We start from the raw sequence: 15,000 nt of genomic DNA on the forward strand, positions 1-15,000 counted from the left end.
ATGGTAGTCTCTTTCCGTTTCTTTCTCACTCTCAACCCAGATGACGGCTCCAAGCCCACGCCCACCATGGAGACCCAAACACTACCAGATGGGGATGGTAGGTTCTTCATTGTTCCTCCTCATCATCCTAAGTCGATGTATGATCCAGTAGGTTACTAAGTCGATGTATGACCCAGTAGGTTACTAAGTCGATGTATGACCCAGTAGGTTACTAAGTCGATGTATGACCCAGTAGATTACTAAGTCGATGTATGATCCAGTAGGTTACTAAGTCGATGTATAACCCAGTAGGTTACTAAGTCGATGTATGACCCAGTAGGTTACTAAGTCGATGTATAACCCAGTAGGTCACTAAGTCGATGTATAACCCAGTAGGTTACTAAGTCGATGTATGACCCAGTAGGTTACTAAGTCGATGTATAACCCAGTAGGTTACTAAGTCGATGTATAACCCAGTAGGTTACTAAGTCGATGTATAACCCAGTAGGTTACTAAGTCGATGTATAACCCAGTAGGTTACTAAGTCGATGTATAACCCAGTAGGTTACTAAGTCGATGTATGACCCAGTAGGTTACTAAGTCGATGTATGACCCAGTAGGTTACTAAGTCGATGTGTGACCCAGTAGGTTACTAAGTCGATGTATAACCCAGTAGGTTACTAAGTCGATGTATGACCCAGTAGGTTACTAAGTCGATGTATAACCCAGTAGGTTACTAAGTCGATGTATAACCCAGTAGGTTACTAAGTCGATGTATAACCCATTAGGTTACTAAGTCGATGTATAACCCAGTAGGTTACTAAGTCGATGTATAACCCAGTAGGTTACTAAGTCGATGTATGACCCAGTAGGTTACTAAGTCGATGTATAACCCAGTAGGTTACTAAGTCGATGTATAACCCAGTAGGTTACTAAGTCGATGTATGACCCAGTAGGTTACTAAGTCGATGTATAACCCAGTAGGTTACTAAGTCGATGTATGACCCAGTAGGTTACTAAGTCGATGTATAACCCAGTAGGTTACTAAGTCGATGTATAACCCAGTAGGTTACTAAGTCGATGTATGACCCAGTAGGTTACTAAGTCGATGTATAACCCAGTAGGTTACTAAGTCGATGTATAACCCAGTAGGTTACTAAGTCGATGTATGACTGTTATGGTAATTTTGTTCTAAATGTTCTTAAACTGAACTTCAATTAAACTACTCAGTCTGCAACCCAGCTACAATTCAAAATGTTTATTCACGAGGACGTCCTAGTCCGTTGTACAAAACCATCCATTTTATACAGGCTCCTTATGCACATACCTTCACACACAAGCAGTAGATATCCTATGCACATACATACAAGTTTAAATATTTAGCTACGCCTTGCTCAGACAATCTTATCAATGACAACGGCGTGATATAGTTAGTACCAGCAGGTGGTGGATCTGGATGTATCAGAAAGGTTACCAAGACTATGATGCAGCTCAGAGCCCCTACTCTTCCCAAAGACCGCCAATCCTCTCCTGCCCTTAGTCTGTCTGCTAGGTACCACCCCATAGTCACACTTCTAGGATCACCCACAGTGATGAACGGTCGGGATAGGAAATCTTCGTTAAGGAGGTAACCCCCGGACCCTGTTGGTACTCAGTTACTCTCCTAACTCTGTGTGTGATCAGCAGTGCGTATATGTGTACATTTTTATTTTTTATTTTTTACCTTAATTTAACTAGGCAAGTCAGTTAAGAACAAATTCTTATTTTCAATGTCGGCCTAGGAACAGTGGGTTAACTGCCTGTTCAGGGGCAGAACGACAGATTTGTACCTTGTCAGCTCGGGGGTTTGAACTTGCAACCTTCCGGTTACTAGTCCAATGCTCTAGTCCAACACTCTAACCACTAGGCTACCCTGCCTAGTGGCAGAGAAGGACATACCTTCTCGCCATGGGTAACGTGGACCCAAGCTATTCTATTGGCCAAGGTGGTGGTTTAACAGACCCTGGTATGGGCCTTCCCAACGGGGCTGCTTCCCGTCTATTCTCCTCAGGGACTGGATCTACACCCAGTCTCCTGGTTGGATTGAGTGAATCACATTCTCCTGTAATTCACCTGTATGACAAACAAAATCTTGGACATACGGGTTTGGTTAACAAACAGTCTCCTCATGTGTTCTGCTAGTATATCTTCAACTTCTATGCCTACTTGTTCTGGTCCCTAACTCTGTCATTCTATTTGTTCTACCAGATTAGCTAGAATGTCATCCATTATTTAAAGAGATAGATCCTAGTAAACCAACTCTAGGGATAATATCTTGACCTAAACATTTTGTTACCATAATGGTGTCCGCCAAGTAAGTTGGGAACGCTTCTACCCATTTTCTATATTTATTTATTATAAAAACATTTTTTAAAGTCGTACATTATCCATCAGGCTAACCTGCTCCACCATCCTTCTTCTACAAGGTGTTGTCTAATTACCTGTACCATCCCTCCGGTTGATACGTGGCTCTGCCCATGTATCAACATTGCTGCATACCTAAACAATGACATGTAATATGGGAAACTTATCCTTGTACCAATTATTTTCTGAATCCCCCTCTATTCCTGTATTAGGATGTGCTACTCCTTCTAATGCCCTGGCTACATCCCTCTGTCTCCATGCCCTATAGACTTCTATCATGTCTGGATGTGCTACTCCTTCTAATGCCCTGGCTACATCCCTCTGTCTCCATGCCCTATAGACTTCTATCATGTCTGGATGTGCTACTCCTTCTAATGCCCTGGCTACATCCCTCTGTCTCCATGCCCTATAGACTTCTATCATGTCTGGATGTGCTACTCCTTCTAATGCCCTGGCTACATCCCTCTGTGTTGATGCCCTATAGACTTCTATCATGTCTGGATGTGCTACTCCTTCTAATGCCCTGGCTACATCCCTCTGTCTCCATGCCCTATAGACTTCTATCATGTCTGGATGTGCTACTCCTTCTAATGCCCTGGCTACATCCCTCTGTCTCCATGCCCTATAGACTTCTATCATGTCTGGATGTGCTACTCCTTCTAATGCCCTGACTACATCCCTCTGTGTTGATGCCCTATAGACTTCTATCATGTCTGGATGTGCTACTCCTTCTAATGCCCTGGCTACATCCCTCTGTGTTGATGCCCTATAGACTTCTATCATGTCTGGATGTGCTACTCCTTCTAATGCCCTGACTACATCCCTCTGTGTTCATGCCCTATATGTGGTTATATTCCGTCCCCAGCTCTGGGGTTGGGTAACGTTATGAGTGGGAATTGGGGTATCTTCTCATCGTCATCTAACTATTCTGTGTCACTTCTATCTTCTCTCAATCCTGGCTCATTATGAGATTCTAACCTTCATAATGCTCCAGGTCTCCTGCTCCTCACTCCGTCTCTCCCTCTCATTCTCCTCAAATTCCTTCTGCTCTCTCTCTATCTTGCTCACTTCCTGGCCAACCCCCCCCCCCCCTCCTTCTCCTCATACTCCAAAACCATCAAGGTCTCCTTAGGCCTCCTCATAGGGTGGAGGAGCCCTTCTCCTCCTAATACTCCCAAACCATCAAAGTCACCTTAGGCCTCCTCATAGGGTGGAGGAGCCCTTCTCCTCCTAATACTCCCAAACCATCAAGGTCACCTTAGGCCTCCTCATAGGGTGGAGGAGCCCTTCTCCTCCTAATACTCCCAAACCATCAAGGTCACCTTAGGCCTCCGCATAGGGTGGAGGAGCCCTTCTCCTCCTAATACTCCCAAACCATCAAGGTCACCTTAGGCCTCCTCATAGGGTGGAGGAGCCCTTCTCCTCCTAATACTCCCAAACCATCAAGGTCATCTTAGGCCTCCTCATAGGGTGGAGGAGCCCTTCTCCTCCTAATACTCCCAAACCATCAAGGTCACCTTAGGCCTCCTCATAGGGTGGAGGAGCCCTTCTCCTCCTAATACTCCCAAACCATCAAGGTCACCTTAGGCCTCCTCATAGGGTGGAGGAGCCCTTCTCCTCCTACTACTCCCAAACCATCAAGGTCACCTTAGGCCTCCTCATAGGGTGGAGGAGCCCTTCTCCTCCTAATACTCCCAAACCATCAAGGTCACCTTAGGCCTCCTCATAGGGTGGAGCAGCCCTACTCCGTCTGCCTTTTCTGCTATCTGTCGCTCCTTCCCACAACCATCAGAATCAAGTATAGGTTGTTCCAAATACTGACTAAATGTCTCCCTGTCTCCCTGTCTGAACTCATGGATTTTTTGAAAAATCACCTGTCTATGGTAGTAATCTCTAAGGTTATTACGTAGTTTGAGTAAGTTTATCTCGTCCTCTCAATGATCCTGGATCACCACAGATGTCATATAGCCCTGTCCTGTTGGCTTAGAATATGTCCTGAATACTTAACATAAGTCTATATGTTAAGTCCAAGGCTATGCCATTTCTTTCTTCTCATTGGTTCGAATTACAAATTATGTAAAATAATTATAAACTCGTTCATAATTATCAATTACACAAATTACCTTAAAATCAGTATCACAAATGACCTCAAATTCATTTTCCAAATGGTCCTCCCATGAGACAGATCAGACCACAAAGGAAAGATAGAGATCAAAAGTCACACCACCCTTTCACATTAGAGTTTCTTACTATAGCAGACAAATTAAAGAAAAACCATCAAACATTTTCTCCATGTTGTATCCCAGGTTCCCAGAACATTCCCTTTATCTAAAGAATTCACAATTTTAATTAAAACTTGGAAAAGAAAAACTTATAATATTCCATGTTCGTGTGTACCCCTTTAAGATATCGTTTCTCTAGGAAACATGGAAATCTCCTCAAACCCAAAGGCGACCCCTAGGTTCTAAACAAACAAAACCTAATAATAATGATAATTCCATTCTTTAAATCTATGAAATTCTCCCACTACTTTACTAGTTTAGCCCAAGCTTGCTTTTGCAACATTAGAACACATTTAGTCTGTCTGCAAACAGTCTCTCAAAGTGCTTGATAGGAATACCCAGCCATTAAACACACACAACTGTGATTAATGTGCACTGTCCCTGTAAAATAAAATGAACAACATTAAAACCCATTTAGTCTGTCTATCCCTAAACCTTCTCTGTCTGCTGTTCTTTGGTGGGGCCTTACAATCCTCTGCCATGTGGCCTGTTTTATAGCAGTTGTAGCACTTTCTGTTCTCGGGTTCATTTGTATTTTTATCCATTTTCTACTCTCCATGTTTCCCCTTTCCTTTTACAATCTTTCCTGCTCTTTCCTCCAATTTCCCCAAGAGTGGCAATCAGATATTCTGCTCCTGTCTGTTCTTTCTTACTTTTAGCCTCCTTTCTATTCCTCTTCTGAGTCTCTCTGTTCTTGCCTTTGATCCTCTCTCCTATCCTTTCTGTCCTCTTTCTCTCTACAGTCTCGGTGATTGTGGCCCACCTTATCGCAGTGCATTCATGGTTCCTCACACTCCTTAGCCAAATGTCCTGGCTTGCTACAGTTGTAACATTTAGGTCCCTCTCTGTCTTCTCTCTTCAGAGTTCTTTTGTCTTTTCTCACCTCAACCCTTTTCTACCTCTATCCACTTTCCCAATAAGGTTTGCTAAATCCTGTCCTCCTTTCTGTGTCTCTTCCTTCTTAGTAGTTCCCTTTTGCTTTTCTCCCTCTCTTCCTCGCCTCGGCTAACCATCGCTGTGTCCCCTCTGCCCGTTGTTTATCTGCCTTGTCTCCACAAACCCTATTTATTTGTTTAATCATTGATTCCAGTTTTCCTATATTTAAACATCCGTCAAATTCGTCCTTTTTTCTCTCCATTTCGGGCCAAAATAGATGTTCCTCTTATCTTTTCCCTGCAGGAATATATTTCTCATCTACCGTTAATTCCGGGGTTCCCTTGGAGGATTTACTTCCCATGTTTCGTACTTTCTTTCCCACAATCTATGTGTATATATCTATGATCTATGTGTATATATCTATGATCTATGTGTATATATATTAAGTCACTATGATCTATGTGTATATATCTATGATCTATGTGTATATATCTATGATCTATGTGTATATATCTATGATCTATGTGTATATATCTATGATCTATGTGTATATATCTATGATCTATGTGTATATATCTATGATCTATGTGTATATATCTATGATCTATGTGTATATATATTAAGTCTCTATGATCTATGTGTATATATATTAAGTCTCTATGATCTATGTGTATATATCTATGATCTATGTGTATATATATTAAGTCTCTATGATCTATGTGTTTGCTTTCTACCGTTATCCAATTACTATAGTTATGTTCTATGGTATATTCTCACACTCTATGTTTTATGTCTCGATGTGTGTTTCTCCTTACTGGAATCTTTATCTATAAGCTATTTCCCAGGGGTCGTAAAGTCCCGGTTGGCAACCTGTTTTCTGTTGTGTCAAAGGACTTTTAAAGTGAATATATCGTACCTTACTCCCTCTCTTTCTGGAATCTATTTCAGCATTGTCTTTTGAATTGGTTTGGGTTATCCTGTTCGCATAGAATTACCGTCTATTTCACAAAAACAAAACCCAGTTTATATCCTCGCTGTCTATCAACCAGTTTCACGAGGACTTTTTTTAGGTATGTCTTTTGAATTTGATCTATGGCTAATTTACTACATGTTAGTTAACCATTTATGTTATCCTATTACTACAGAATCACCATCCTATCTCAGAATACCTATTTATATCCCTGTGTTAACAAACCCTGCATGCTGTCACAAAGTTGGACAGATCTATTAAGGTAAACTTTATTTATGGTAGCGCCATTAGGGTAGGGTCATTTCGGACCTGCACAATTAGTTAACCATCGACATAAATGCCAAATATTTTAGAACATCAAATCAAAGATATCTTAAATCACCCCCCCCCCCCCCCCCCCAAATTCGTGAATAAAGATTACTGACCTTCGTCTTGAAGACTGGGAAAAGCAATGTTGGTTGGATCTCGTCATCGTCGACCTTAGATATATACCAGCCTGTTATGGAACCCCAATGTCAGGGGACAGGTCTTTAATTTACGGGTCAACGACCCTCCCATGCACGGTTTTTCGGCGTGGTACCTTCGGACGGCAGGGACAGGTATTGGGATCCGGCTCGAAGGACCAAATTCATATGAGGATTTTGTTCTCAATGTTCTTAAACTGAACTTCAATTAAACTTTCAATTAAACTTCTATTAAACTACTAGAGAATTTGTAAGATACTGGTTGAATGAAACAGACGGAGACCCAGCTACAATTAGTCTAAATGTTTATTCACGAGGACGTCCTAGTCCTTTGTACAAAGCCATCCATTTTATGCGGGTTCCTTACGCACATACCTTCACACACAAACAGTAGATATCCTACGCACATACATACAAGTTCAAATATTAAACTACGCCTTGCTCAGACAATCTGTGTTTTTCCACTACACAGATACATTGTTTAATCTACAACATGTTCCATCATCTTCTGCAAGCCACACAGTTTCTCCCCTCCACGTGGAGACAGAATATCCCGTAAGGAACACAGTGGTCCAGCTTGTCTGTCGATAGCTCCTCTTATCATTTGTTTCCCACTTGCACCCTGCTTACACACTAAGAAGGAACAAAAGGTCCTTGTTCTAATTCTGACTAAAACTACACACATCATCCGATTATAGTTTTATGATTCTAATACATTTCATACAATTATATGGTTTCAGGGTGGAATATTGTAATCATTAATTTAAACATATAAATTCCATTATCAATGACCCAGTAGGTTACTAATATCATAGAATCACATATAGAATCCCTAATCATATACTGTCGTTCTGCCTCTATCTCGTTGCAGAGCCCACAGCTCCAACCTCCTATATATGTTATAAGCGCAGAGTTTTCAAACCCAGAGGTGCAACATCGCACAACTTCCGGGACCGAATTGCGAAGCAGACTTGACCGACCAGACCGGTGTTTAGTTGTTTGGCAAGTCAATTGGAGACGTGAAAAATGTATCCTAGCTTCGAGCCAGCGTTTTAAGTAGCTGAACCTGTCATTACTACAACGTTGTGAATGTGACAAACTGACATTCAGTAGCTGAACCTGTCATTACTACAACGTTGTGAATGTGACAAACTGACACGTTTTCATTTTTGTCAAAAACAACTTTCTATGGGAGGAGTGCCTTTGATTGGATGGCCTGGTTCAACAGAAACACGACCGTTAGACCCGATGACGTGTTTCTACGCATGAGCTTAGCTAGTCAATGTTGCCATGCCAACAAGTGTGATCGGTGATTTCTATTGGAGGAGCAGTTTTACCTTGTCTTCATACTGTACTGTAGTTTCTGTTGCTGATGTATTCTGACTGTACCTGATCCATGTTCTCAAACGATGAAAATGGAAATTCCAATGAACAGAGCCAACGTGATTCCTTATACTACATGTCAGAGAGGCATTTTTGTTCTAAATAGCATATTTCTGAACGTTCCAAAACATTGTATCCTGCTAAACGCGCCCCTGTTCTCTACCTGTATCGTTGCAGAGATTACGGCTCCGACCTTGTGGATCAAACAGCTGGTTTATAAGGAGAGTAAACAGAACAGTTCCAGCACCAGGCGACCCGGTGAGAGCTGTCTACAATTACAATCTATTATGGTTAACTTTCCCATCAAACTCTCACTGCTGATGACTGGTTTAAAGGGCCAATCTGGGATTGATTTTAGAGTGGTTACATCTCTCCAGCTCGATCCCTCTGCTTCTTACATAAAACATGTTAGGAATACCACTTTGTTGTTGTTTGAATAGCAGATTGCACCTTTAAATTCTAAAATGATTAAGAGATTTGGGTTTATTTTGCTCTTGCTGATTTAAGTGTGAGACTAGCAGCTAATATATTATGGTCTCCCTATGATACTACTGCCAGATCAGCTAATACATTATGGTCTCCCTATGATACTACTGCCAGATCAGCTAATACATTATGGTCTCCCTATGATACTACTGCCAGATCAGCTAATACATTATGGTCTCCCTATGATACTATTGCCAGATCAGCTAATATATTATGGTCTCCCTATGATACTACTGCCAGATCAGCTAATATATTCTGTTCTCCCAGTGTCTACTTCCAGATCAGCTAATATATTCCGGTCTCCATGATACTACTGCCAGATCAGCTAATATATTCTGGTCTCTATGATAGTACTGCCAGATCATCTAATATATTCTGGTCTCTCTATGACATTACTGCCAGATCATCTAATATATTCTGGTCTCTATGATAGTACTGCCAGATCATCTAATATATTCTGGTCTCTATGCTACTTCTGCCAGATCAACTAATGTATTCTGGTCTCTATGATACTTCTGCCAGATCAACTAATATACTCTGGTCTCTATGCTACTACTGCCAGATCAGCTAATATATTCTGGTCTCTTTAATACTTCTACTTGATCAGCTAATATATTCTGGTCTCTTTTATGGTACTACTTCCAGATCAGCTAATATATTCTTGTCTCTATACTACTGCCAGATCATCCAATATATTCTGTTCTCTATAATACTACTGCCATATCAGCTAATATATTCTGGTCTCCCTATGATACTACTTGCAGATCAACTAATTTGTTCTGGTCTCTATGATACTTCTACTTGACCAGCTAATATATTCTGGTCCCCCTATGATACTACTACAAGATCAGCTAATATATTCTGGTCAATCTATGACACTCCTTCCAGATCAGCAAATATATTCTGCTCTCCCATTTTCACTTCTGCCAGATCAGCTAATATATTCTGGTCAATCTTTGACACTACTGCCAGATCAGCAAATATATTCTGCTCTCCCTATGATACTATTGCCAGATCAGCTAAAATATTCAGGTCTCTCTATGATACTACTGCCAGATCAGCTAATATTTTCTGGTCTCTATGATACTACTGCCAGATCAGCTCATATATTCTGGTCTCTCTATGATACTACTGCCAGATCAGCTCATATATTCTGGTCTCTATGATACTACTGCCAGATCAGCTCATATATTCTGGTCTCTGTGATATTACTGCCAGATCAGCTAATATATTCTGGTCTCTATGATACTACTGCCAGATCAGCTCATATATTCTGGTCTCTCTATGATACTACTGCCAGATCAGCTCATATATTCTGGTCTCTATGATACTACTGCCAGATCAGCTCATATATTCTGGTCTCTGTGATATTACTGCCAGATCAGCTCATATATTCTGGTCTCTCAGACATGGTTGTAGGCCTTTCTATGATACTACTGCCAGATCACTGCCTCTCATGAGACAGGTTGCACAACTTCTTTGTTTCCAGACCTTTTACAAATGAAATACTTAAATTGGAGGAACAGTGATGGGGAGAGGATAGCTTACAACGTCGGGATCGTGTTTCTCTGGGTGTAATTTGTTTAGCCGGTCTGTGTCTCCATGACAATTAACCCTGAACGCTTACAGCAGCCCCTAGGTATGCCCAGTCGTTCTCTCTGGAACCGAGTTGGTTTCACGCTACAGATAATGGGACAGAGAAAGAGAACAGAGTGAGAGAGTGGGCTGGGGGGGGGGGGTGTTAGAATAGTGACTAATAGATGTAGGGTGCATCCCAAATAAAACCCTATTCTCTGTATAGATACGCAGGGGCACGTCCCAAATAGCACCCTATATAGGGAATAGGGTGTCATTTACGACTCAGAGGTGAGTGGGGAGTTTTCTACAGTACAGACTGAATCACACTGGGTGAGGAGTTTACTTCAGTATAGACTGAATCACACTGCTGACTCCCTCTCTTCTCCTTGGAACTGCCAGAGCACGAACAGAGTCTGAGTCCTGGCCAGAGTCTGTCTCAATTTGCCTCCCCCTGTAGTGGCTATTGATGCAGTAGAGAACAGCAGACTGTCCCGGTATAATGTTGTAATGTTGCTCCCCAAAGGTTTGTGGATTTGAATTACAGTCAATATTTCAAGTGGAACAGAGTTGAGGCCTTGTCTTAGACACCTGATGCTGCAACATTACGACTAGACCAGCCAGGCCAGGGAGGACTGTATTCTGAAAGGAGGACTGTATTCTGAGAGGAGGACTGTATTCTGAAAGGAGGACTGTATTCTGAAAGGAGGACTGTATTCTGAAAGGAGGACTGTATTCTGAGAGGAGGACTGTATTCTGAGAGGAGGACTGTATTCTGAGAGGAGGACTGTATTCTGAAAGGAGGACTGTATTCTGGGAGGAGGACTGTATTCTGAAAGGAGGACTGTATTCTGAGAGGAGGACTGTATTCTGAGAGGAGGACTGTATTCTGAAAGGAGGACTGTATTCTGAGAGGAGGACTGTATTCTGAAAGGAGGACTGTATTCTGAGAGGAGGACTGTATTCTGAGAGGAGGACTGTATTCTGAGAGAACTGTATTCTGAGAGGAGGACTGTATTCTGAGAGGAGGACTGTATTCTGAAAGGAGGACTGTATTCTGGGAGGAGGACTGTATTCTGAAAGGAGGACTGTATTTTGAGAGGAGGACTGTAATCTGAAAGGAGGACTGTATTCTGAAAGGAGGACTGTATTCTGAGAGAACTGTATTCTGAGAGGAGGACTGTATTCTGAGAGGAGGACTGTATTCTGAGAGGAGGACTATATTCTGAAAGGAGGACTGTATTCTGGGAGGAGGACTGTATTCTGAGAGGAGGACTGTATTCTGAGAGAACTGTATTCTGAGAGGAGGACTGTATTCTGAGAGGAGGACTGTATTCTGAAAGGAGGACTGTATTCTGGGAGGAGGACTGTATTCTGAAAGGAGGACTGTATTCTGAGAGGAGGACTGTAATCTGAAAGGAGGACTGTATTCTGAAAGGAGGACTGTATTCTGAGAGAACTGTATTCTGAGAGGAGGACTGTATTCTGAGAGGAGGACTGTATTCTGAGAGGAGGACTATATTCTGAAAGGAGGACTGTATTCTGGGAGGTGGACTGTATTCTGAGAGGAGGACTGTATTCTGAGAGGAGGACTGTATTCTGAAAGGAGGACTGTATTCTGAAAGGAGGACTGTATTCTGAGAGGAGGACTGTATTCTGAGAGGAGGACTGTATTCTGAAAGGAGGACTGTATTCTGGGAGGAGGACTGTATTCTGAGAGGAGGACTGTATTCTGAGAGGAGGACTGTATTCTGAAAGGAGGACTGTATTCTGAGAGGAGGACTGTATTCTGAGAGGAGGACTGTATTCTGAAAGGAGGACTGTATTCTGAAAGGAGGACTGTATTCTGAGAGGAGGACTGTATTCTGAAAGGAGGACTGTATTCTGAGAGGAGGACTGTATTCTGAGAGGAGGACTGTATGCTGAGAGGAGGACTGTATTCTGAGAGGAGGACTGTATTCTGAGAGGAGGACTGTATTCTGAAAGGAGGACTGTATTCTGAGAGGAGGACTGTATTCTGAGAGGAGGACTGTATTCTGAAAGGAGGACTGTATTCTGAGAGGAGGACTGTATTCTGAGAGGAGGACTGTATTCTGAGAGGAGGACTGTATTCTGAAAGGAGGACTGTATTCTGAGAGGAGGACTGTATTCTGAAAGGAGGACTGTATTCTGAGAGGAGGACTGTATTCTGAGAGGAGGACTGTATTCTGAGAGGAGGACTGTATTCTGAGATAACTGTATTCTGAGAGGAGGACTGTATTCTGAGAGGAGGACTGTATTCTGAGAGGAGGACTGTATTCTGAGAGGAGGACTGTATTCTGAGAGGAGGACTGTATTCTGAGAGGAGGACTGTATTCTGAAAGGAGGACTGCATTCTGAGAGGAGGACTGTATTCTGAAAGGAGGACTGTATTCTGAGAGGAGGACTATATTCTGAAAGGAGGACTGTATTCTAATAAAATAAAATGTAATGCTATTTGTCAAATGAGCCAAATGCTTACTTGCAAGCCCTTAACCAACAATGCATAGTAGGAAAAGATTAGCTGAATAAACCAAAGGCTATATGCTCTTAACAATAACCAGGCTATATCCTATGTAAAAACAGATTGAGAGTGAAAGCTCTTTGGAACTGCTGTGGCAACACTGGCTTCCTGTTTCTCATTAACATGTCATGTCCTGAGAGGACAGGGACACGACGTTGCGTAACTCCTCAGACAGAGAGTGTTTGTGTGTGTGTGTGTGTGTGTGTGTGTGTGTGTGAGGAGGCAGATTTTGTCACTCCTCAGACAGGGACTGTGTGTGTGTTTGTTAAATAGTGAACAGCAGGTTTGTCCAGGGATTGATAGCTTTTAGTATTCCTTAACAATCTGAGAGTAATTCTAGAATCGGCTTCCTATTTCGCAACAAAGCCTCCTTCACTCATGCTACCAAACTTATCCTCGTAAAACTGACTCTCCTACCGATACTTGACTTCGGCAAGGTCATTTACAAATTAGCCTCCAACACTCTACTCAGCAAATTGAATGCAGTCTATCACAGTGCCATCTGTTTTGTCACCAAAGCCATATATACTACCCACCACTGCGACCCGTATGCTCTTCGTTGGCTGGTCCTCGCTACATACTCGTCGCCAAACCCACTGGCTCCAGGTCATCTATAAGTCTTTGCTAGGTAAAGCTCCGCCTTATCTCAGCTCACTGGTTACCATAGTAGCACCCACCCGTAGCACGCACTCCAGCAGGTATATTTCACTGGTCACCCCCAAAGCCAATTCCTCCTTTGGCCGCCTTTCCTTCCAGTTCTCTGCTGCCAATGAGTGGAACGAATTGCAAAAATCACTGAAGTTGGAGACATATCTCCCTCATTAACTTTAAGAGTCAGCTGTCAGAGCAGCTTACCGATCACTGCAGCTGTACATCATTGTGGTGATTACCCCACAGCTGAAAGACACCTTTGTAGTGATTGCGTGGAGAGTAGAAGGGGGGTGCTGGCTATGTGTCTTTCAGAGAGGGAGAGAAAGAGAGAGAGAGTGTTAGAGAGAATATTGTGTTTATAGCAGGCTCTTAACTGTGACCACTCTAGAGTCCTGGACTGTTTTCTTTGACCTTTTGCTTTGGAGATGTTGAGAGCCGCTCAGACAGAAGAGGAGAGGAGAGGAGGTTGAGAGGAGAGGAGGTGACAGCCATGAGAGGAGAGGAGGTGACAGCCATGAGAGGAGAGGAGAGGAGAGGAGAGGAGAGGAGAGGAGAGGAGAGGAGAGGAGAGGAGAGGAGAGGAGAGGAGAGGAGAGGAGAGGAGAGGAGAGGAGAGGAGAGGAGAGGAGAGGAGAGGAGAGGAGAGGAGAGGAGAGGAGAGGAGAGGAGGCAGCCATGTGAAGAGAGGAGGTGACAGCCATGAGAAGAGAGGAGGTGACAGCCATGAGAGGAGAGGAGGTGACAGCCATGAGAGGAGAGGAGGTGACAGCCATGAGAGGAGAGGAGGGGACTGCCATGAGAGGAGAGGAGGGGACAGCCATGCGAGGAGAGGAGGTGACAGCCATGAGAGGAGGGGACAGCCATGAGAGGAGAGGAGGTGACAGCCATGAGAGGAGAGGAGGTGACAGCCATGAGAGGAGAGGAGGTGACAGCCATGAGAGGAGAGGAGGTGACAGCCATGAGAGGAGAGGAGGGGACAGCCATGAGAGGAGGTGACAGCCATGAGAGGAGAGGAGGTGACAGCCATGCGAGGAGGGGACAGCCATGAGAAGAGAGGAGGGGACAGCCATGAGAGGAGAGGAGGTGACAGCCATGAGAGGAGAGGAGGTGACAGCCATGAGAGGAGAGGAGGGGACAGCCATGAGAGTAGAGGAGGGGACAGCCATGAGAAGAGAGGAGGGGACAGCCATGAGAGAAGAGGAGGGGACAGCCATGAGAGGAGGTGACAGCCAATGAGAAAGAGAGGAAGGTATAGCAAATGGGGACAAACATTTTCTAGATGATCAATGTGTTCAGCAAAATATTGATATAATTATCATTGAGCCTCACTTCCTCTTGGGGCGTCTCTCTAGGAAACCATGGTAATGTGTTTGCTTTAGGCTGTTTGTC

At 43.2% G+C, this 15,000-nt stretch overlaps 1 protein-coding gene across 10 annotated transcripts in view; it reads left to right on the plus strand.

Moving 5' to 3' along the window:
* The window catches only part of smoc1 (SPARC related modular calcium binding 1), a 170,224-nt gene that overhangs the window by 88,364 nt on the left and 66,860 nt on the right, over positions 1–15,000 (plus strand). For 8 of the 10 annotated variants that reach the window (XM_031829354.1, XM_031829356.1, XM_031829353.1 and 5 more), the window contains 2 exons: positions 8–97; positions 8,535–8,615. In XM_031829354.1, the coding sequence (XP_031685214.1) occupies positions 8–97; positions 8,535–8,615 (171 nt within the window). The remainder of the gene's footprint in view (positions 1–7; positions 98–8,534; positions 8,616–15,000) is intronic. The other 2 variants (XM_031829357.1, XM_031829363.1) reach the window with 1 other exon arrangement.

The sequence above is a fragment of the Oncorhynchus kisutch genome, linkage group LG7 (genome assembly GCF_002021735.2).
Source record: "Oncorhynchus kisutch isolate 150728-3 linkage group LG7, Okis_V2, whole genome shotgun sequence".
Lineage (NCBI taxonomy): Eukaryota > Metazoa > Chordata > Actinopteri > Salmoniformes > Salmonidae > Oncorhynchus > Oncorhynchus kisutch.